Source organism: Notolepis coatsorum (assembly GCF_963971535.1).
Source record: "Notolepis coatsorum genome assembly, chromosome: 11".
NCBI classification, from domain to species: Eukaryota; Metazoa; Chordata; class Actinopteri; order Aulopiformes; family Paralepididae; genus Notolepis; species Notolepis coatsorum.
In genome coordinates, this window is record NC_140175.1 from 3,439,731 (window position 1) to 3,464,500 (window position 24,770).

The 24,770-nt window shown below is 46.7% G+C and overlaps 1 protein-coding gene across 1 annotated transcript in view; it reads right to left on the reverse strand.

Annotated features, from left to right (window-relative positions):
• Positions 1-6,877: 6,877 nt before the first annotated feature.
• LOC311236478 (metal transporter CNNM4) overlaps positions 6,878-24,770 on the reverse strand; it is a gene marked incomplete at its 3' end in the record, with an annotated part of 49,173 nt that continues 31,280 nt past the window's right edge. The window contains exons 8-11 of the mRNA XM_084324156.1: positions 17,992-18,088; positions 12,856-12,963; positions 9,186-9,367; positions 6,878-7,450 (exon numbers count right to left, since the gene is read on the reverse strand). Of these exons, the coding sequence (XP_084180282.1) occupies positions 6,878-7,450; positions 9,186-9,367; positions 12,856-12,963; positions 17,992-18,088 (960 nt within the window). The remainder of the gene's footprint in view (positions 7,451-9,185; positions 9,368-12,855; positions 12,964-17,991; positions 18,089-24,770) is intronic.

The following is a 24,770-nucleotide window of genomic DNA, read 5'->3' on the forward strand; positions in this document are numbered from 1 at the left end:
GTGTGTGTAAGTCACTTAAGGTGCTTTTGTGCGTGTGCTTGTGTGGTGTGTGTAAGTCCCTTAAGGTACTTTTGTGTGTGTGTGCTTGTGTGGTGATTCAGCGTCTGTCCTTCTGGAAAACGAGAAGACAGAAAAATGCCAGTGAGAAGGACACACGGGGAGACGGCAGTTTGAGTAGAGAAATATATCTCAGGTTTATTTAAGTCTATGGACTTCTTTTCAAAACGCTCATCAACGGTCTTTATAAAACAGTATGTATACATTGCAGTTTAAACAACCCAAGTTTGAAGACAGAGGTACAGTGCAGTCGGTCAGACGCTCCACAACCGGAGAGAGAGACCGGGAGGATTCACTACGACGACGGACAGTTTGTTTATTAGACTCAAACTGCTTATTTGGAATCTGCATTCTAATGACAAATGACTTTGAATAGACTTTGCATTATAGCTATAGCCTTTATAGGTACCAGCCTCTCCTATGGGGGTGAGCAGGAGTGCTGCTGACCTAGAATCAGTTTGGCATTCCGGGGTCATTATTATGAATCAGGGGACCCACGCCACTGATCCGAGAGCAGAACTCCTGCTCTGACAAGAGACCTGAGGAATCCACCGGACCCTGGAGATCTGGACCCCAGTTGACCAAGAGAGGGAACATACAGTATGGAAAGGTGTGTGTGTGTGTGTGTGTGGGGGGGGGGGGGGAAGGGAAGGGGTCTTGCTCTCCCCTCACCCGGCTTGTTGTCATAGTAACATGCGTGACACACAGTGCATGTCGTGAACTAGACACCTCAGTAAACACAGTGGTCGTCACGCTATACCAGAACACTAGAACCTTCCCCCACGAGAAGAACACTAATGATCACACTTGCTGTGGAACCAACATACACACAGGACCTGCTGATAATCCCCCCCCCCCCCGACAGGGTTACACAGTGCAGAGAAAAAGCAAACAAAAAGGGGATCTGAACATTAAAAGCAGCTTAGTTAGTTAGCAGCGGTCAACGCCGGAGGAATTTCATTACTTCCGAGCGCCAGGGGAGGAGGGGGAGATAAGGACTGGGGAGAAGACGGGGAGGGAGGGAGGGCAGGAGAACAGGAGAACAGGAAGGGGAGTGGAGGATGAGACGACCAGGAAGAGAGTGGGAGAGATGGAGAGGCAACAGATAACGAGCACAGGGAGGAAAAAGTACAGGAGAGTTCCTGGCAGTGGTGGAGGGAGGGAGGGGTGGGAAGAAATGAAGCCTTTTAACCCTTTCACTGTGACAATACAGGTTAGCCCTTTACTATCACACAACCGACGGCGATGCTCCATCATTAGCATCATTAGCTCCGCATTTAAGTAAAGGGCTAACCTTCTGTCGTGTGGCAGTGAAAGCGTTAACTGGGGATGTTCGATATTATAGGCCTACCGATATTGGCATTCAAATGTAATATCTGGAAATGATCGGTTTTCAAATTTTTATATTTTTCTTTTTACATTTATTTAACCTTTATTTACCCAGGCAAGCAAGTAAAAGAACAAATTCTTATTTTATTTATTGTCAAAAGTATGCATAATGTTGTGTTAATGTGTGGTTTCTTTTATATACCTGGGGAACAACTGTATACCTGCTGGGGGAACAACTGTATACCTGCTGGGGGAACAACTGTATACCTGCTGGGGGAACAACTGTATACCTGCTGGGGGAACAACTGTATACCTGCTGGGGGAACAACTGTATACCTGCTGGGGGAACAACTGTATACCTGCTGGGGGAACAACTGTATACCTGCTGGGGGAACAACTGTATACCTGCTGGGGGAACAACTGTATACCTGCTGGGGGAACAACTGTATACCTGCTGGGGGAACAACTGTATACCTGCTGGGGGAACAACTGTATACCTGCTGGGGAACAACTGTATACCTGCTGGGGAACAACTGTATACCTGCTGGGGAACAACTGTATACCTGCTGGGGAACAACTGTATACCTGCTGGGGGAACAACTGTATACCTGCTGGGGGAACAACTGTATACCTGCTGGGGGAACAACTGTATACCTGCTGGGGGAACAACTGTATACCTGCTAGGGGAACAACTGTATACCTGCTGGGGAACAACTGTATACCTGCTGGGGGAACAACTGTATACCTGCTGGGGAACAACTGTATACCTGCTGGGGGAACAACTGTATACCTGCTAGGGGAACAACTGTATACCTGCTGGGGGAACAACTGTATACCTGCTGGGGGAACAACTGTATACTTTTAACCAGTAGGAGCATCTGAAGGTCAGACGTGCCAGAGAAGATAGGGGGTCAGGGAAGATAGGGGGTCAGGGAAGATAGGGGGTCAGAGAAGATAGGGGGTCAGAGAAGATAGGGGGTCAGAGAAGATAGGGAGGTCAGGGAAGATAGGGGACCAGAGAAGGTAGGGGACCAGAGAAGATAGGGGGTCAGGGAAGATAGGGGACCAGAGAAGATAGGGGGGGTCAGGGAAGATAGGGGACCAGAGAAGATAGGGGGGGGTCAGGGAAGATAGGGGACCAGGGAAGATAGGGGGGTCAGGGAAGATAGGGGGTCAGGGAAGATAGGGGACCAGAGAAGATAGGGGGGGGTCAGGGAAGATAGGGGACCAGAGAAGATAGGGGGGGGTCAGGGAAGATAGGGGACCAGGGAAGATAGGGGGGTCAGGGAAGATAGGGGGTCAGGGAAGATAGGGGGGTCAGAGAAGATAGGGGGGTCAGGGAAGATAGGGTGTCAGTCAGTTTCTTTTGCTGTTTTACTATGCTTTTAACTATGTTCTATTTTTATTTTTATTTTTTTACTAATAATTGTTTTATTTTTTTAACTGTTTTAACCCTGTGGCACTTTGGGATCCCAGCGAACACAAAGTGCAATACAAATTCAATTTATTATTATTATTATTGAAGATGGGGGGGGGGGGGGGGGGTCAGAGAAGATGGGGGGGGGGGGGTCAGAACAGACAGGTGAAGTATGCACAGCAGGTCTTTGACTGAGAAACACCACAGCTTTTGGTCATAGTGTCTCTAAGTGATACAATATGGTCAGAGAGCTACAGATCAGTGGAAGAGTCAATTATTGTTTTTGAGGTCCCACGTCTGTGCAATCTTTATTGCTACCAACATGTAATGCCTCACCAGGGAAACAACAGTGACGAGAGAACATATTAACATCTCTCGCCTCTCGTCTGGGAGAGGGGAGCCGTTTTTCGCCCCCCGTCGTCTCAGTCCGTCGAGAGCAAGTGCCCATTTTGTATCTCCGTGTACAAAGTATTTACAGCAACAACATAATAATAATACAAACAGCGAGTAGGAACCCCGGACGCCATCTTGGCCTGGTCCGAGGTGGAAGCCCGTCGGACAGAACTACACCCGGAGGTGCGTGTGCCTATAGAATAACAATAAATACAACATACTTCTTCAAATAAATACAACATTACTGAACTGAACAATGTTTTCACATGTCCCCCCCCCCAGTACAATGGACTAGGAGGGGGGTCACACAGCCAACCAGTGGCTTATAACTGGGAAGCATGTGACCTTATGTGAGCCAGCAGGGCAGGTCTAAGGTTCTTGTTTTTAAATAGACGATAAGGCAGACTAATAGAATCTGTATTATTCATAGAGCAGACCCGGTGACTCAGGTGAGTCGAGCTGAAAAGGTCCCGCCTGCTTCTACAAAAATCTAATTCTACGGTCTTATTATTAAAGAGTGCTGATCTCCTCGTTCAGGACCGAAGAACTCCCTTTGGAACCGACACTGTGTTAAATATCCAGCCCCCCCCCCCGCACGATGCAACAACGCACTGCTTTTTTAAAGTGTTCTCAAATCAGTGCTAGCTTATACAACAAATACACCTTTTTAATAACAAGTATAGATTATTCTTCAAAGTAAATTAATCACCGGCGTCTTCTACCGTCGGCAAAAATCATTATTGGTCATTAAAAAGAGTTAAAATCATCTCAAGTGTCACTGCATATAAATTTTTAGGGAGAAATAGGTAGATTACATGCTAGCAGCGTTAATATCGGAACTCCTCCTCAGAGCGTGGGAAGCCACAGTGTCCCTGAACCGCGACCCCTGAACTACGACCCCGGTCTCCCTGAACCGCGACCCCTGAACTATACAACCCCGGTCTCCCTGAACCACGACCCCGGTCTCCCTGAACCGCGACCCCCGGAACCGCGACCCCGCCGGTCTACTCTAAAACACGGGTCGTCTCGGGGGGCGCAGTGTTGTTTATATATATTATACACACAGTAAAACCTACTTCATCACATCAAGTATATCGTACGAGATCTCGTCCCCGGGTCGGAGTGTCATCTCATCATCAGAACCCACGCCGCCACAGGTGGGTCGTAGAGGGCAGGACCGGTCCGGTCCGGTTATACCGTCATTAGGATTTCTTTGCGTGCGACGTCATCATCATAAGCAATACAAAAAATAAAGCCAAGGCTAATCAATAATGGCTGTTCTGAACTCCCATTGTGCCGTGGTGCCATTATTAGAGACACATAAAGAAGTTCCACTGCGTACTGCATTGTTGTGACATCATACTAAACCACTGTGACATCATACTAAACCACTGTGACCCCTCGGTAGAAAAGAGTTAAATCATCTCGCAGCCTCTTTCTCCAGAACTAAAACAAAAACGTTGGCAGCAAAATTATGTAACAATTGCCGTCCATATCGTTGACGCGGTGAGAGAGACTCTCTCGATGATATTCCAAACACCAGCCCGGGGGGGTCATTGACCATATCCACACGGCGGGCGGCCATCTTGCACTTAGTATGTGGCTCGCTCAGGCTGGGATTCCCTCCTCCTCCCACCCTGTTCCCACGTGAACGTGGTCAATTGTGGAGCTACAAAGTCATTGTGTGAAGAAGAATGCAGCGCACGGCTGCAAGGTCCAAAACTCTTGTCTACCTGCGAAACAGTCCACACATTCACAAATCATTTTCATAAGCATGATTATGACATCACCCAGCTGAAATGTACAAAACGAGGTTCCAGTCAGTGTGAGTTCTGATAAACTCTCATGGCCATCGGAGTGGAGTCCTCCTGTCATCTCCGGTTGCAACAATGTTACTGAACCCAAGGTCTCGCGGCTTTGAGGAGATACTACAGGTTCGGTCAAGGAGCTGGTTTCTTCATACCAACCCGTTCACAGTGAGGGGGTGGTGTTGGTGCACGGGGGGGGGGGGGGGGGGTCACGGTGATAAAACAGTGAAGAACTCCTTCCTGACTATCGTCTAAAAGAATGCAGCCTATCTCATCGTACTTCAGTGTTCTCCAAAAACATACATATAAAATCATTTAAAAGACCAAAATGAAACGGGGGAAAAAAAACACATTTAAATTAAAATCTCTCTAGAATATAAAACAGTAAATCAAATAAATATATTATATAGTCTTTCCACTTAAATAATTCTGAATATATTGCTGTGTTCGGGGGGCGTCGTCGACCCCCCTGTGAACCTCAGGCTCGTTCCCTTCAGCAAAGACGACGATAAATATTTTACGTAAAACCTGTACATCTTGGAGGGAGAGAAAAAAAAAGAAAAGAAAAGAAAAAAAAGCCTGAAAATGTACATTATTAAAGCTCAATTCACTTACGGTTCATTTGGTCAAATCGACTCCCGTTGACCATATTCACACACACAAGAGGCAAAATGGCCGACCGTGTGAATAATATGGTCAACCATTTTGAGACGGACGACGGCCGCGGAAGACGACGCGTCGCGGGGTTGACTGAGGTTCCGCAGCTCAAGACGGGAGACATGGCTACGACATGATTAGCCAGCGACAGAATTGATCTCAAGCCCCGGCCTCTTTTCATGATCTCCCCCAATCACAACTGTCGCTTTCAATTGACTAAACGAGTAAGTTCAACCCTGCTCTCCAGTCCCTGTAGACTAGAGAGCGGCACAACAAGACATTCCTTTGCAACTTCAATTCACCCATAAAATATTCTCACCGTAAAAACAGAAACAGAAAGCTATGGAATAGCTTGAGGTCTGGGTTCTTTTTTCAGGCCCGTCGAAGTTGTGCCTTGTCATGATTGTGACCTCATCTCATCTCATCCCCCCCCCCCACCCCACCCCACCCCCCAGCGATACACAAACGTAACATTGAGCTCTAGAGAAGCCTAACTTTTAACCACGTTTCCTTGATGATAAAACCATCGACCGTTAACTTTGCCGTTTTTTCTTTTTGGAAGTTGCAATCTTTGGGGGGAAAAAAAGGAAATTCACAGACAAACTAATATAAATGGAAGCAACAGAACAGAGGTGTTTGGTTTAGAAGTGGAGGCACCAGTCTCTCTCTCTCTCTCTCTCTCTCTCTCTGCCGGCCTGGTTAGAGACACGATGCGAGACGACAGAGCTGGCAGAGGTCAGAGGTCAAGCAGCCCAGAAGTGACTGAAAGGGCAGCGTAATATATATCGACAGCCCCTCTCTCTCTCTCTCTCTCTCTCTCTCTCTCTCTCGCGCATAAATAACCGCAAAACATAATCACCTTCATCGCGCACGTCGTCTCGGTACAAGTTCTCCAGCGGCATCGGTCTCTCCTTCCTTCTTCCCGGCGTTCTTCTCGTTCTTACACTTTGTCTCGGGGTTGAACATGCAGGGGTGTGTGTGTGGAGGGGGGGGGGGTGGGGGGGGGCGTATCTCTGACATCTGGGAGGTTGGATCAGGAGCCGCGGAGCAAACGACGAGAGGAGGAGGGTGAAGTCAGTGTATGTAGGTGTATAGTGCGTACGGACCCCCCCCCCCCAGTGTATGTAGGTGTATAGTGCGTACGGACCCCCCCCCCCCCCCCCAGTGTGTGTAGGTGTATAGTGCGTACGGACCCCCCCCCCCCCCCAGGCCGTGGTCAGATGGTGCTCTCGGTGTGCCCGTGACTGATGTTGTACACGTGGGGGGGGTGGCTGGGCCCGCGGGGGGCGCCCACACAGTTCTGCGGCTCCCTGAGGAGGGCGGCCGTCTCCCCCGGCGGCCCCCCGCTCTCCGGACAGACGGCGCCGGCGGGGGAGGAGGGGGAGGAGGACTGGGGGGCGCGGCCGCCGGGGGAGGAGGGGGTCTTCAGGTGCGGCGGCGACGACGACGCCTGGGCGGAGGGTCTGGAGGAGGACGAGGGGGCGGGGGGCGTGGCGGCCTGGCGCTTGGCAGGCGGCGTGGCCAGGGGCGGCGGGGAGCTCGCCGGGGGCGGAGGCGGTGGCGGGGAGCACGACGGTGGCGGTGGCAGGGGCGTGGGCGCGGCAGGGGGCGGCGGGAGGGGCGTGGGCGCGGCAGGGGGCGGCGGGAGGGGTGCGGGCGTGGTGGCAGGGGGCGGCGGGAGGGGGGGCGCGACGACCGTGTCCAGCCGGGTGTGGCTTCCGTCGGGGGACTGGGGCGTGCTGTCGAGCCGGGACGCCAGGACACCGTTCTGGTACTGGGACCGTGTGATCTGAGGAGAGAGACGAGAGGACAGACGGTGAGGACAAGTGATCTGAGGACAAGAGAGGACAGACGGTGAGGACAAGTGATCTGAGGACAAGAGAGACAAGAGAGGACAGACGGTGAGGACAAGTGATCTGAGGACAAGAGAGGACAGACGGTGAGGACAAGTGATCTGAGGACAAGAGAGGACAGACGGTGAGGACAAGTGATCTGAGGACAAGAGAGACAAGAGAGGACAGACGGTGAGGACAAGTGATCTGAGGACAAGAGAGGACAGACGGTGAGGACAAGTGATCTGAGGACAAGAGAGGACAGACGGTGAGGACAAGTGATCTGAGGACAAGAGAGGACAGACGGTGAGGACAAGTGATCTGAGGACAAGAGAGGACAGACGGTGAGGACAAGTGATCTGAGGACAAGAGAGGACAGACGGTGAGGACAAGTGATCTGAGGACAAGAGAGACAAGAGAGGACAGACGGTGAGGACAAGTGATCTGAGGACAAGAGAGGACAGACGGTGAGGACAAGTGATCTGAGGACAAGAGAGACAAGAGAGGACAGACGATGGAGATGAGGGAGTGAGAGAAAGGAAAGGCATCCCTGATTGGTGGAACTGTGGCTATTCAAATCAAATCAAATGTATTTTTGTAAGGCCCGACGACACACGTTAATGTCCCCATGGGCCGGACATGTCTTCTTTAACCCATTCAGTGCCAGCGCCGCCCCTGTGCCTCAAATAAGATCCGCTATCAGCTCTATCTTCAATCTTTCAAAATGTTCAGTTGCTATCGCTATTAGCTCTATCTTTAATTTTTCAAAATGTTCAGTTGCTATTGCATGCACTCATCTGTGTTCCACTACATACATGAATGCTTACCAACTGTCCGTCTGCAACACTACTATCACCGACTTCTAAGAAGGGAGATCCCCCCTTGAACGGCCCTTCTAAGGTTTCTCTCCTCCACATTGCCTGTGGTGCATTTTTCCCTATTGTTAGGTTTTAGTGAGTTTTTCCTTACCTTCGCGTGGGGTACGTCTGGGAGTGTTGCATTCTTTCATTTATTTGCATTTATTTTAAATTTGTTGGACCTTATGGTGTTCTGTTCTTGACTTATTGTTATGTTTTCTTCTTGACTTGTTTAAAGAAGACCTGTACGGCCCATGGGGACGTTAACGTGTGTTGTCGGGCCTTATAAATAAATTTGATTTGATTTGATAAACGAAGATTCTCGTTTCTGGATAGTTTTTCCTTTTTTTTCCGATTTTAATACCCTATTCAATGTCATGTTGCCTGTAAAATGCATACTGGGACTCCGAAGGTGGTCAGGTACTAACACGACAATGTATGAATGGAAAAATATAACGTTCCCACATCCGGAACGATAGATACCCGATGTTGAATGGGCCATAGTAATGTCGATATAGCTATAATATTTTAAAGGTTATAGCCCTGCAAAGAAGGTGAGCCACTCCATAGGGTGACAGCACTGGCAGAGAGTGGTAAAGATGGGCATACTGCGTGACTGGCACCCAATGCGTTAATAAATCTAATCATAATTTTTTTTTAATTAAAATAAAAAAAATTCTAATTTAATTAAAAAAATAATTCTTCACATTTTCAAAAAAAATTAAAATAACTTCACATTTTAAAAATTTCAAATCTTTAAAAATTTTAAATTTTAAAAAATTATTTTCAAATTTCTTTAAATTAAAAGTGAGAGGGGAACCCCCCGGGATGTTACCTTGACGAACTGCAGGTCCGTGAGCGCGCGCACGCAGAAGTCCGGCACGTACTGGAAGGGGGACCCGGGCAGCTGGGTGGTGCTGCCGCACACAGAGCCCCCGCCGCCCTCCAGGGGGCGCTCAGAGCAGCTGAGGGACGCGGAGCGGTTCAGCCCGCCCCCCTGAGACGGAGAGCGGAACTCTGGGACAGACGGAGAGGTGGAGTTAACACACAGACAGACACAGACAGAGACAGACAGACAGACAGACACACCACACACACACACACAGACAGACACACACACACACACAGACAGACACACACACACACACAGACAGACACACAGACACACACAGACACACACACACACACACACACACCTACGTAACAATAACAAAGCACAAAATGGACACGAAGCAACGAGAGACAACTTGACGTGAAAATGAGAGGAAGAGAAAAGCACGGGTTGGAGAAAGATTGTATGATGCAAAACTACAAGGCAAGAGTCAATGCTCATGAGCTGTGTAGTATAAATAAAACACATCACACATGCAGCACATCACACACACACACACGCACACACACGCATGCATCACACTGCACAGAGTCAACAGGAGGACATGTTTAGAGCACGACTGACTGTGTTAACACACAGGATGAACATGATGATGTCACACGATCACATTATGCAGAGGATAACAAACTTGCCATGCAATGGAGGCTTAAGTCGTGTACTACTACACGATTGGCTAAATCAATGTCTGGTGCCTGGCAGGATGATCCTCTGATTGGCTGAGTTTCAGAGCGATGTGATGATGAGGGGGGGAAGGGAGGGAATCAGCCGTGTTGACTTAAAGGGAGATGGTGTTAAAGGGATGTTATGGTCGGAGAACCTCGGTTCAGCGTTGGGAGGTCAGGCAGGGACGTGTTAGATCGTGTTTACTCTTAAAGGAACAACAACGCCAACATTTTGGGAAATATGTCCTCATTTGCCATCTTCCAGACGAGTCAGACGAGAAGATTGATATCAGTTTCATCTCCGTGTGTCCCAGTAGCCCCAGAGAAATGCCCCAGATGCTAGCCTAGCTTAGCACAATGACTGGGAGCAGTAGGGAGCAGCTAGCCTAGCTTAGCACAATGACTGGGAGCAGTAGGGAGCAGCTAGCCTAGCTTAGCACAATGACTGGAAGCAGTAGAGAGCAGCTAGCCTAGCTTAGCACAAGGACTGGAAGCAGTAGGGAGCAGCTAGCCTAGCTTAGCACAATGACTGGAAGCAGTAGAGAGCAGCTAGCCTAGCTTAGCACAAGGACTGGAAGCAGTAGAGAGCAGCTAGCCTAGCTTAGCACAATGACAGAGCAATAGGGAGCAGCTAGCCTAGCTTAGCACAAGGACTGGAAGCAGTAGGAAGCAGCTAGCCTAGCTTAGCACAAGGACTGGAAGCAGTAGGGAACAGCTAGCCTAGCTTAGCACAAAGACTGGATGCAGTAGCTAGCCTAGCTTAGCACAAGGACTAGAAGCAGTAGGGAGCAGCTAGCCTAGCTTAGCACAAGGACTGGAAGCAGTAGGGAACAGCTAGCCTAGCTTAGCACAAAGACTGGAAGCAGTAGGGAGCAGCTAGCCTAGCTTAGCACAAAGACTGGACGCAGTAGCTAGCCTAGCTTAGCACAAGGACTAGAAGCAGTAGGGAGCAGCTAGCCTAGCTTAGCACAAGGACTGGAAGCAGTAGGGAGCAGCTAGCCTAGCTTAGCACAAAGACTGGACGCAGTAGCTAGCCTAGCTTAGCACAAGGACTAGAAGCAGTAGGGAGCAGCTAGCCTAGCTTAGCACAAGGACTGGAAGCAGTAGGGAGCAGCTAGCCTAGCTTAGCACAAAGACTGGACGCAGTAGCTAGCCTAGCACAAAGACTGGAAGCAGTAGGGAGCAGCTAGCCTAGCTTAGCACAAGGACTGGAAGCAGTAGGGAGCAGCTACCCTAGCTTAGCACAAAGACTGGAAGCAGTAGGGAGCAGCTAGCCTAGCTTAGCACAAGGACTGGAAGCAGTAGGGAACAGCTAGCCTAGCTTAGCACAAGGACGGGAAGCAGTAGGGAGCAGCTAGCCTAGCTTAGCACAAGGACTAGAAGCAGTAGGGAACAGCTAGCCTAGCTTAGCACAAGGACGGGAAGCAGTAGGGAGCAGCTAGCCTAGCTTAGCACAAGGACGGGAAGCAGTAGGGAGCAGCTAGCCTAGCTTAGCACAAGGACGGGAAGCAGTAGGGAGCAGCTAGCCTAGCTTAGCACAAGGACTGTAAGCAGTAGGGAACAGCTAGCCTACCTCTGTCAAAGGTGAAGAAATACAATTTCCCAAAGCTCAAAAACGGAGAGATTAAATGTATATATACAACGTCTCATCTGACTCTGGGGGAAGATGGGAAAGGTAAGTGTATTTCCCAAAGTGTTGGGAGCGTTCCTTTAGCCACAGGTCCCGGGTCAGACGAGCCCCCCGGTGGTGAAACGGTTTCCACTGGGAGAGATGAATATCACCTGACCGTGGATCAGTGACGGGGAAACGAGATGGTTAGAGAGATGGTGCTGTTGTTGAGTCGGGACACTACACAGTACACACCCAGAGCCCCATCCAGCAAGTCCTGTTCCGCCCCCCCCTCCTCCTCCTCTCCTCCTCCTCCTCCTCCTCCTCTCCTCCCCCTCCTCCTCACGCTGTTATTGTGTGTGTGTGTGTGTGTGTGTGTGTGTGTGTGTGTGTGTGTGTGTGTGTGCTGGCCTGCTGACTCAGGACCAGTCCTCTGATCTACAGTGACGTGGTAACGGGGCCGTCAGCAGCATCCAGGCGCCAGTCAGTCATTCGTGACCCTAATGTCGAATTCCGTGTCAGGTGGGGCGCCCCCCAGTGGCTCACCGCATACTGCGCTGCAGACCTACACGGTGGACCCGGGTTCGCCTCCTGCTCCCGGACGCGTGAATACTTTCGGCAGCCAACATGCCCTTCCGCGTTGCTCTGATTGGCCGAGCGTGCGCATGAGCCGCGACGTGCTCCTCAGCCAGGCAGGAATACTAAGCTCCGCTTAACGCAATTTATACGCATGGAAGTATTGATTACGCCGTAACGAATCATTAAAAAAAATATACCGTTAACTGGAATATGTTGTTTCTTTACACATATGTTGGATTATGTAATTGGTTTGTCATGACAAACCAATAAAAAAATCGCGAATTAACCGGTGGCTACAAACCGACCTGTAGGAGTCGCTGTCCACAACGTCCGATCCCCACCCCCTAACACTGCCAATTGTGTTAGTATGAACGACCAGCCAAGCTGGTAGCAATGCCGAGAGCTGGGCTCGAACCCAGCATCTCCTGCATTAGTGGCGAGCGCCTTGCCCACTGCGCCACTTAGCCGCCCCACTTCACACATTTCTATAATTGTTTCGTCGAAACCGGAACGCCTGTACTTCCTGTACTTCCGTTTACACACTTTAGGAGGCATGTCTTGTCCAGCCTAGGTGTCGTCAGTATCGAGGCTGTAAGGTTTGTACTTGCTGGAGCAGGGCTCTTAAGATGATGAAAGGAGAAAATAAATGGTGAGATTGGCTTAAAATGAAGAAAAAAAATAATAAAGAAGCCCCCCCCCCTCCTCCTCCTTCCCCCCCCCCCCCCTCCTCCTCCCCCCCCCCCCCCCCCATGCGAGTCTTTACCTGGGAAACGAGTGAACAGTGAAAACCTCTTAAGAGAGAGGCGTCTTGGAGGAGGGGGAGACGCCACTGCTGAGGGGGAGAGGGGGGGAGTGCCGGGGGGAGTGCCGGCTAAGAGGGGGGGGGGGGGGGGGGGGGGGGCAGAAAAAGAGATACTCGTTGAGTGGAGGCGGGGCATCGGTCCTGGTGCTGTGGTCGTGGGTGGTGGTCCTGTGCCTCTAATCTACACACAGACAGTGTCCAGATATCTAGCAGTCACCGTCAATGTGCCGACTGAGGACCTCCCCTTTGGACGGGTGCGGGCGACCAACTGTTTTAATTACGGACCAAAGGAAACAATTCCGACTTCTGCTTGAATGTTATTTATTTAGGATGTAGCATCTAGGGCTGGGCAATTAATCGGAAAAAAAATCGCGATCTCGATTCATAGACCTATGCAATCTCATTTCTAAGTTATGACGATTTGTTTTTATAAAAATTTAAAATAAATTTAAATTATTTTTTACTTTTTTTTTTTTACTTAACTTTTTTAAATGATGACTATTCTGACTCGAGTTATTTTGTATGTTACAAGATACTTTTAAGTTTAAGGCAAGCACTTTCATATATGTTTTTTTTTGTATCTACTTTTTTTCTCCCCATTTTCTATTTTTCTCCCATCCCAATTTCGTATTGTCCAATTCTCCCCTCCCCTGTCTCGAAGTTTAAGTCAAGCACTTTGATATACGTTATGTTGTCTGTGAGTGCAATAAATGATTTTATTGAAAAAAATAAGAATCGTGTGAGTCGAGAGAATCGTGATCTCAATTCTTAGAGAGAAAAATCGTGATTCACATTTTAGCAAGAATCGCCCCCAGGCCTAGTAGCATCCCAACACTCAAGCACTCCAATGCCACTAGCAAACAGCCCCCGGGTGGTCAATTAGACAGCAGGTAGCTAGTATTCACAGTCAGTTAACACTTTGTTCTTTATACTGCGGACTGCAGACATAGCGAGGCCATGTGCCATATGCAACAGAGAAAGGTGTCCCGTTTGACTGCTTGGACACATGGGGGCTGTACACAGGACATTGCACATGGAAACACACGCGCATAGTAGCTGTATAATGTGCACACAGAGCACATAGCGCAGGGGACAGGTTGACCCTAGACGGACGGACGGACAGACAAGACAGACAGACAGACAGACCAGGTTGAACCTAAAGACAGACAGACAGACAGACAGACAGAACAGGTTGACCCTAAAGACAGACAGACAGACAGACAGAACAGGTTGACCCTAAAGCCAGACAGACAGAACAGGTTGACCCTAAAGACAGACAGACAGACAGACAGACAGACAGACAGACAGACAGAACAGGTTGAACCTAAAGACAGACAGACAGAACAGGTTGACCCTAAAGACAGACAGACAGACAGACAGAACAGGTTGACCCTAAAGACAGACAGACAGAACAGGTTGACCCTAAAGACAGACAGACAGACAGACAGACAGACAGACAGACAGACAGACCAGGTTGAACCTAAAGACAGACAGACAGACAGACAGAACAGGTTGACCCTAAAGACAGACAGACAGACAGACAGACAGACAGACCAGGTTGAACCTAAAGACAGACAGACAGACAGACAGAACAGGTTGACCCTAAAGACAGACAGACAGACAGACAGAACAGGTTGACCCTAAAGACAGACAGACAGACAGACAGACAGAGACTAGACAGAACAGGTTGACCCTAAAGACAGACAGACAGACAGACTAGACAGACCAGGTTGACCCTAGACAGACAGACAGACAGACAGACAGACAGACAGACAGACACAGGAGAAAAGTGGTAATTATTGAGGAAGAGGAGGTGGTTTTTGCAGAAGGTATGTTGCTGTAACATTAGCCAGAAGGTATGTTGATGTGACTTTAGCCAGAAGGTATGTTGTTCTTGTTGTTGTTGTTGTTGTTGTGAACTAAAGTTCTTTGATGTCCATCCCACTGGTATATCAACACAATCAAGCCATTTCAGATCCAGTCTGCTTCCTCTGAAATATTGCATATAAGACACACGGTTCACATCATGTGTGGTGCCGTCACAGACTCACAGTCATATATAAGTCAAGATCCAGTTTGAATGACTTACTTAACTGGGGTTTTAATTTCACACCACATGTGGTGTGGCTTGTTTGCTATTTCAGCACCAGGCGCTGTCCACCGACTTTCTTCCTGTTGAGCAAGCGCTACATTGCACCTCGCTGCCTACCTGTTATTCACTCTCAGCATGGATACAACAAAGTATAATAAGCATTCTTTAGGTGGTGGTAGTTTCTCTGTTTGGACATTATATCTTAAATATATAGCCTAGGAGCCTATAGTTAGTCTGATATATATATATATATAAAAATCATATTCTCAAAATAATCTGACGGGCCAGATATTATTGCTGGTGGAGTGTAGTGAACAGAAGGCCACGCCCCCTCAGCCTACTGAGAGTTAATCATATATAGTGTAGTGAACAGAAGGCCACGCCCCCTCAGCCTACTGAGAGTTGTCTGTGCTCCGAGAGAGAGAGAGACACTTATAACAAATCAAATGATTCATCTGAAGCTGGACATTAACATTCCACCATAAGCAACTTATGACTGAATTAAAACAGTGTTGCATCTTCAAGTCGCTACATAACGTCTGTATAGGAGCCTGTGCTCAGATTCTAAACTCTATGGGGAATATTATGAGACCAAAGAGGCTCCAAGCAGCCATGACACCACTGGACCACCAGGTGTCACTAGTGTCACTTTTGCTGCAGTCTGTAGCTGCAGGGAGCTACAGTACAACACTGTCTCCTCCAGACACAACCTGACTTGATCCACCACCAGTACTAAAACGATGTGTTTGATACTAACCTGAGGCGCATTGGTGGCATCACATGACCCTGATCATGCTCCGTCATACATAACGACACACACACACACACAAATGATTTTTATTTATTTTTTATCCGCTTTTTCTCCTCCTGTTTTTTCTCTGATTTTTCTCCCATCCCAATTTAGTCGTTGTGCCAATTCCCTCCTCCCCTTCCTGGTCGTTGCTCGCATGTGCCCCCCCACTGGTCGGTCTAGGGAGCCCTGAAGTCTATCAGATGCTTCCTCCGTCACATTAGGAGACAGCCAGCAGCATCTTTTCACCTGCCAGCGAGGACTCTCATTGGTGAGGTCGTGTAACACGTGGGAGGTCACACTACCTTCACCATTTCCCTCCCTCGCTGTGCAGGCGCCCTGACCGACCTGTAGGAGTCGCTGTTTACAACGACCAGAATACCACCCCACCGGCTTCCCTCCCGCTGACTCTGCCAATTGTGTCAGTATGGATGGCCGGCCAAGCCGGAGGCACCGCTGACAGCCGGATTCGATACCAGTGTCTCTGCGGTGGTAGACATACGCTCAGTCCGCTGCGCTACCCGGCAGCCTAGGAGCTCACTTATCCTTGAAAGACACCTTTATCACTAAAGAAAAAAGGCACAAAAGGGCAGGTGCTCGAGCACCCTTTGGGCGGCATGTGTGCACGTGCCTGACATCACTAAACTCCAGACCGTTAACATGTCCAGGCCCCGCCCCCTCTACGATGACGTCATCACTAAACTCCAGACCGTTAACATGTCCAGGCCCCGCCCCCTCTACGATGACGTCATCACCAAACTCCAGACCGTTGACATGTCCAGGCCCCGCCCCCTCTACGATGACGTCATCACTAAACTCCAGACCGTTAACATGTCCAGGCCCCGCCCCCTCTACGATGACGTCATCACTAAACTCCAGACCGTTGACATGTCCAGGCCCCGCCCCCTCTACGATGACGTCATCACTAAACTCCAGACCGTTAACATGTCCAGGCCCCGCCCCCTCTACGATGACGTCATCACTAAACTCCAGACCGTTAACATGTCCAGGCCCCGCCCCCTCTACGATGACGTCATCACTAAACTCCAGACCGTGAACATGTCCAGGACCCGCCTCCTCTACGATGACGTCATCACTAAACTCCAGACCGTGAACATGTCCAGGCCCCGCCCCCTCTACGATGACATCATCACTAAACTCCAGACCGTTAACATGTCCAGGCCCCGCCTCCTCTACGATGACGTCATCACTAAACTCCAGACCGTTAACATGTCCAGGCCCCGCCCCCTCTACGATGACGTCATCACTAAACTCCAGACCGTTAACATGTCCAGGCACCGCCTCCTCTACGATGACGTCATCACTAAACGGAGATGAAAGTGGGTAAAAGGCAGACATTGTTTCGGTTGGTTATCCCCGTCGTGTGAGATTTAAATTCATGAATATGACCACAGTTTCAGATAGTTGAGGCTAATCAGTTATGTTATAGCAACTCTATACCGGAAATATAATAGATTGCAATTATGTGTTCTTTCATAAAGTCTGTAAAAGATTTAAAGGAACACGCCAACATTATGGGACATGTGCTTACCGTCTTCTCCAGAGTCAGACAAGAAGGTACATACTCTGTTCAATAACTCTGTTGTTGTGGATAAAAGCGTCAGCTAAATGACTAAATGTAAATGTCAGTTGAAAGATATCCGGCAGCAAGCTAGCCTAGCTTAGCACAAATTAATGGAAGCGGATGCGAGCCATTAGCCTAGCTTAAAACTCTGGGAGAGGTGTTTGTGGCCAACGGCTAGGCTAGCTAGCTAGCTGGTCCAATTCTACCAAGCATTAGCCCGACATGCGCTGCAGGGCACTGCGGGGTAGACTAGCTAGCTAGTCAACATTACGTTACCACATCACTTTTCTCCCGCGGTGCCGACAGGCGTGTTTGTTGATATCTGAACCGCCAAGACAAACCGTTACTTTTCCAAAGACATTGTTCACATCGTTGTCAAATCTCTTTTAGCTTTCCAACAACTGTTCTTCATCTCTGCACTAACAGGTAGAACAGGCCTGTCTGACAGAATGGACAGACTATGGCATTTCATCCCTGCTAACAGAGTATAACATCAAGGAGAAAGAGAAAAAGAGTTATTTGGAGTGTGCAGGCATGTGTGTTGGTATGAAGACACTTCTCGTGTGCATGTACCATTTGTGTGTGTGTGTGTGTGTGTGTGTGTGTGTGTGTGTGTGTGTGCTGTCTCACCTGTCGGTGGTGATGTCAGAGCCATGACTCCATAGAAGGAGAACGGCCCGGTTTCAAACTTCATGTTTTCATTCCCCGCCTCCACCTCCACCCGTCCCTGTGAAAAAGCACAGACACAGCATGAGGTCGTCAGCAAACACTGTGTTTTTCCTGCACATGAGTATCCAAGTACCGGCTCATATCCTGGTTACACAAGAGGGGAAGACAGAAAATCCCCAAGAGAGACCTCTACGTGAGTAACAATTGAAAAAGATATATGTAATATAATTGGGCCAAGTGACCAAAGGCCCAATACACACTTTAATAGAGAGCAGAGCAGAAAACAAACAGTTTTCGAATGCATCGCATCATCCAACTTTGACAATGACAGCGGTCCGCAGCACAGAGCCTGAAAAACTCACGGATGTCTCATGGCCAATAGAAAACGCGCCTAGTGACGTATTCCATGGCCGGGGAAATCCTGTGACCCACCCATCCTAATATGGAGTGGAACCAGGGAACCCCCCCCCCCCCCTTCCCCCTCCCTGTGACGCGCTGACCCCACAGCCCGACTGACGGAAAGGAGGCCCAACCCCCTGGTCAATCAGTAAAGGGGGGAGGGGTTTATCAGTTCACCCCATATGACCCCTCACCCCTGATACGATGCAACAACAAAGCAGCGCCATGACACCAGTTGTTAGCTCGCTACATGAAAGCGTTAGAGTAATAGCTTTACATTCTGCACGCCAGCCACAGACGATAAACTCGTTTGTGTAAAAAATGGGCTTTTATACAAGGCTCATGTGCGAAACTTGCCACCTGCATTTTTATACCTTTACCCTAAATTAAAGAAAAAAACAACAGATTTAAAGAGAGGGTCCGAAGGACCTTGGTACAATAGCTATATATGTAAAAAAAATAACTTCTGCAGGCTAACACTCAACCCAGTTGTGGACTCAATGCCACGTTTACTTAAACGTAGAACATGAACACACACAACCCCCTTCATACAATAAAAAAGGCAAAAGTTCACTTACTACTGCAAGAAGAACGCCGTCTTTTATGACGAGAGAAGACATAAGTCCTCGACCAAGTGCTAGCTACAGGCCTTGCTAAGTCATACATAATAGCGACTAAAAAACTATTTTCAGAGAAAACTGCCCCACTCCCTCGCTTCCGGTCCTCTTTCACTCGTCTCTCGTAAGCTACGTCATCCCCCGCTAAGAGTCACGGGAGATGTAGTAAATACAACATTCCTTCCATAATTCCATGAATTATGACAGTAGCCACTACAGTAACATCATTAAGTCTGCTATAAGCTATTCTCCCTCTCGTGTGTGTGTCTTTATGCAGTTTTAAAGCACCTTGGCTTTGTTCTGAATGCACTTTGTTGTAGTTATCCTACAGAGAAAAGAAAATGCACTTGACTTTAATGCACATTTTGTTGTATGCAAAGAGAAAATGTTTAAATTGTACAATCTTTCAGCAGTCAGTCTGGAATTAATGTATGCATTCAAAAGTGCTGAATAAATGTTTTATGGGCCCATAATAGTGATTATTAATATTATTTAAGTTAAGTTTTGCCATAATCATGTCTTTTGCCATAATCAGGTAGCTGAAAAAAAAGAAGAAATACATTATATATATATTTATATTAATCATTTTCGGCCTTTCGGCATTCGGCCAACTGTTTCCTATTTTCGGTATCGGTTTCAGCCAAGAATTCCCCATTCGGTGCATCCCTAGAAATATGATTATAGAATATCAGGCATAAAATGGTTATGCGATTAATTAGATTAATTAATTACAAATCCTGTAATTAATTAGATAAAAAAAAAAAAATCGCCTGACAGCACTACTAATTTCAATAAAAAGGGTTGTGCAATTGAGTAATGTGCAAAAAGAATGAACAAGTGAAGTATGAACAAGTGTTATTTTTAGTAGTTGTATTTGGGAGACTGTGTTGTCGACACCTGAGGTGAGTATAAAGTGACTGCAAGACACGGAGTGCAACTTGAGCGCCGGTGGTTTAATTCCACTATTGAGGAGGGGCGTGTGAGAGAGTGAGAGAGAATTTCACACCTCTTGGGGGTCATTAGGATGAAATGAGCTGATTGGGTCACTGTGATACTGGAGTCTCGGTGCGTTAAGTGTTGGTGTGTCGGAGAGAGACACTGGAGCTCTCCGCAAGCCACCTGTGCTGCACTGTGATGTAATATTCATGAGACGGCCAGGTGTCAGTGTGGACAGTGCCGGGTTAGCCTTCGGGAGAGGTGTTAGTTGGACAATGCCTTTAGGCTAACCGGCACTGTCCGCTTCCATTCATTGTGCTAAGCTAGGCTAACGCGCAGTCAGATAGCTTTCTACTGAATGCACAGAGAGGAAACCGGTATCCATCTTCTCTCTCTCTCTGGGAAAAGACGGTGAGCTAATTTCCCAAAATGTTGATAGAATGGACCGAAGGACCCACGCCACACTTTTTCTTTTCTCATTTTTGTATATCCGTTTTATTTTTATTTCTTGTCGATGAGTCTTTATAATTTTGTATGCTGAAATGTATTGTCTATGTATGTTGTTGAAAAAAATTGAAATAAAAACTTAAAGGAAAAAACGCCAACATTTTGGGAAATTCGCTTATTTGCCAACTTCCCTGGAGTTAGACAAGACGATACATACGTTTTTTTGTCTCTGTGCGTGCAGTAGGCTTAGGGAACGCCCGCACCGTTAGCGTAGCTTAGCTTCATCACTGGAAGTGGGGCAGTCCTTTACCCTGAAGTTCCCTACAGGGTAAAGGACTGCATCGGAGAGGTTTAAGTTTAAGTTAAAAAAAAATAAAAAATTAAAAAAAATATCCCAAAATGTTGGCATGTTCCTTTAAGTGCTCAAGGACACTTTGACACGCTGCCCGGGTGGAGCGGGAATTATTAATTTGCTTCGATTTTTCAGGTCTGGTCAATTTTAGCATGGTGTTATTCACAGTCAAAGATACATTTATTTTTATTTATATTCTCATTTGGTTCATTACAATTGACTCAAGCCTCGTAACAGACAGAGTATTTCTGACACTGGGAATACATTCCCTGAGATCCATACAGTAGATGTCCCTAGAATCAGATACCAAGAACATGCAAATGGGCCATATTAAAAAAAAGGTCTGTAAATGTGTATTCTATGTTCTTATGGAATGAATGAGATAAAAAAAAAAGTATTTGCCGTGTAATTAATCAATCTAATTAACGCGATAAACTGACAGCCCTAGACATTTGTGTATAATACTCTACCATATCGTGCACAATTGTACAGCCCTGGCCTAATTTATTTTATAATTCTATTCTATTCTAGTGTGCTTCTATTTTATATTCCATTTGATCTTATTCTACCTTTTATTTTATTCTACCGTAATTGTCTGTCCGTTAATGTCGCACCAAACAACCAAATCATATTCCTTGTGTGTGTAAACTACTTGACAAGCAACACTTTAAATACTTTTTAACACTACACCATGTTTTTATCTATTTATTTATAAAAATTAAATAAAATGTATACCTAATTTTAGCATTTTAAAAAGCATTCTGTACTTTAGGTTGTATATTCTATATTTTGTATAGTGTTTGGACCTTGTTCTTTTTTACTGTACGACACATTCTCAGGGGCTCATACAGAACCAAGCATTTCACTGTAATGTACATGTACTTTATATGTGACAAATACAACAAAACTTGAACTTGAACTGAAGACCTTTCTGATTCTGATTCGGACTATACACGTGGGTGGTGTGTATACATATAAAACAAACCGTCTTACCGTCTTCTACTATCCTGCACTCTTCCACTAAATAACCTTCTTACTGTCTTCTACTATCCTGCTCTCTTCCACTAAATAACCTTCTTACTGTCTTCTACTATCCTGCACTCTTCCACTAAATAACCTTCTTACTGTCTTCTACTATCATGCACTCTTCCACTAAATAACCTTCTTACTGTCTTCTACTATCCTGCTCTCTTCCACTAAATAACCTTCTTACTGTCTTCTACTATCCTGCTCTCTTCCACTAAATAACCTTCTTACTGTCTTCTACTATCCTGCTCTCTTCCACTAAATAACCTTCTTACTGTCTTCTACTGTCCTGCACTCTTCCACTAAATAACCTTCTTACTGTCTTCTACTGTCCTGCTCTCTTCCACTAAATAACCTTCTTACTGTCTTCTACTATCCTGCTCTCTTCCACTAAATAACCTTCTTACTGTCTTCTACTATCCTGCTCTCTTCCACTAAATAACCTTCTTACTGTCTTCTACTATCCTGCTCTCTTCCACTAAATAACCTTCTTACTGTCTTCTACTATCCTGCTCTCTTCCACTAAATAACCTTCTTACTGTCTTCTACTATCCTGCTCTCTTCCACTAAATAACCTTCTTACTGTCTTCTACTATCCTGCTCTCTTCCACTAAATAACCTTCTTACTGTCTTCTACTATCCTGCACTCTTCCACTAAATAACCTTCTTACTGTCTTCTACTATCCTGCTCTCTTCCACTAAATAACCTTCTTACTGTCTTCTACTATCCTGCTCTCTTCCACTAAATAACCTTCTTTCTGTCTTCTACTATCCTGCACTCTTCCACTAAATAACCTTCTTACTGTGTTCTACTATCCTGCTCTCTTCCACTAAATAACCTTCTTACTGTCTTCTACTATCCTGCACTCTTCCACTAAATAACCTTCTTACTGTCTTCTACTATCCTGCACTCTTCCACTAAATAACCTTCTTACTGTCTTCTACTATCCTGCTCTCTTCCACTAAATAACCTTCTTACTGTCTTCTACTATCCTGCTCTCTTCCACTAAATAACCTTCTTACTGTCTTCTACTATCCTGCTCTCTTCCATTAAATAACCTTCTTACTGTCTTCTACTATCCTGCACTCTTCCACTAAATAACCTTCTTACTGTCTTCTACTATCCTGCTCTCTTCCACTAAATAACCTTCTTACTGTCTTCTACTATCCTGCTCTCTTCCACTAAATAACCTTCTTACTGTCTTCTACTATCCTGCACTCTTCCACTAAATAACCTTCTTACTGTCTTCTACTATCCTGCTCTCTTCCACTAAATAACCTTCTTACTGTCTTCTACTATCCTGCACTCTTCCACTAAATAACCTTCTTACTGTCTTCTACTATCCTGCACTCTTCCACTAAATAACCTTCTTACTGTCTTCTACTATCCTGCTCTCTTCCACTAAATAACCTTCTTACTGTCTTCTACTATCCTGCTCTCGTCCACTAAATAACCTTCTTACTGTCTTCTACTATCCTGCACTCTTCCACTAAATAACCTTCTTACTGTCTTCTACTATCCTGCTCTCTTCCACTAAATAACCTTCTTACTGTCTTCTACTATCCTGCTCTCTTCCACTAAATAACCTTCTTACTGTCTTCTACTATCCTGCTCTCTTCCACTAAATAACCTTCTTACTGTCTTCTACTATCCTGCTCTCTTCCACTAAATAACCTTCTTACTGTCTTCTACTATCCTGCTCTCTTCCACTAAATAACCTTCTTACTGTCTTCTACTATCCTGCTCTCTTCCATTAAATAACCTTCTTACTGTCTTCTACTATCCTGCACTCTTCCACTAAATAACCTTCTTACTGTCTTCTACTATCCTGCTCTCTTCCACTAAATAACCTTCTTACTGTCTTCTACTATCCTGCACTCTTCCACTAAATAACCTTCTTACTGTCTTCTACTATCCTAAATGACTAAATGTGTATATATATATATATATATACACACACAGCCCTATACAACCACTTGGATATAATAAGATCCAGTCTGCAGTCCAACACACACACACACACACGTACACACACACACACGTACACACACACACGTACACACACACACGTACACACCGAAGACTTAGAATGAATGAATGAATGAATGAACGACAGAACATTGAGCTGGTTAAGTCTCATCCTCATGATCTCTGCCCCAGTGTGAACTGGGTAATCTGCCGCCAATCACCAAGAGGGGATGGTGTGTGTGCGTGGGTGTGTGTGTGTGTGTGTGTGTGTGGGGGGGGGGGGGGGGGGGGGGGGGGTGAGGGGGAGGGGTAACCTTGGTCTGACCGTCACAAGGGGGAAGCTTGAAAGCTGACTGTGATTTAATGACACACTGTGAGCTGTGAGCTGCGGCGTATGTCACCAGAGAGAGAGACAGAGAGAGAGAGGCAGAGAGAGAGAGAGGCAGAGAGAGAGAGGGGCAGAGAGAGAGAAACAGAGAGAGACATTTTCTACTTAGTATATTTGATTACAATGTTGCAATGTGACACAGCTCTGTTCACACATTTATTTATTCTAGTAGGCCTATATATTTTTTTATTTAGTTAGTTCTTTATACGTTTTGATTGCTTTGATTGTTTTGTTTGTTCCAACGATGATGGCTTTGGCAATGTAAACATAATGTTTCCCATGTCAATAAAGCCCCCATTGAATTGAATTGAAATTGAATTGAGACAGAGATAGACAGAGAGAGATAGACAGAGAGAGAAAGACAGAGACAGAGACAGAGACAGAGACAGATAGATAGATAGATAGATAGATAGATAGATAGATAGATAGATAGATAGAGAGAGAGAGAGAGTGGACTTCAGGAGGTCGGGGGTCAGGGACTACAGCCCCCTCAGCATCGACGGGGCACCGGTTGAGAGAGTGAACAGTTTCAAGTACCTCGGAGCCCACATATCCCAGGACTTGACATGGACCACACACATTGACAGTGTTATCAAGAAGGCACAG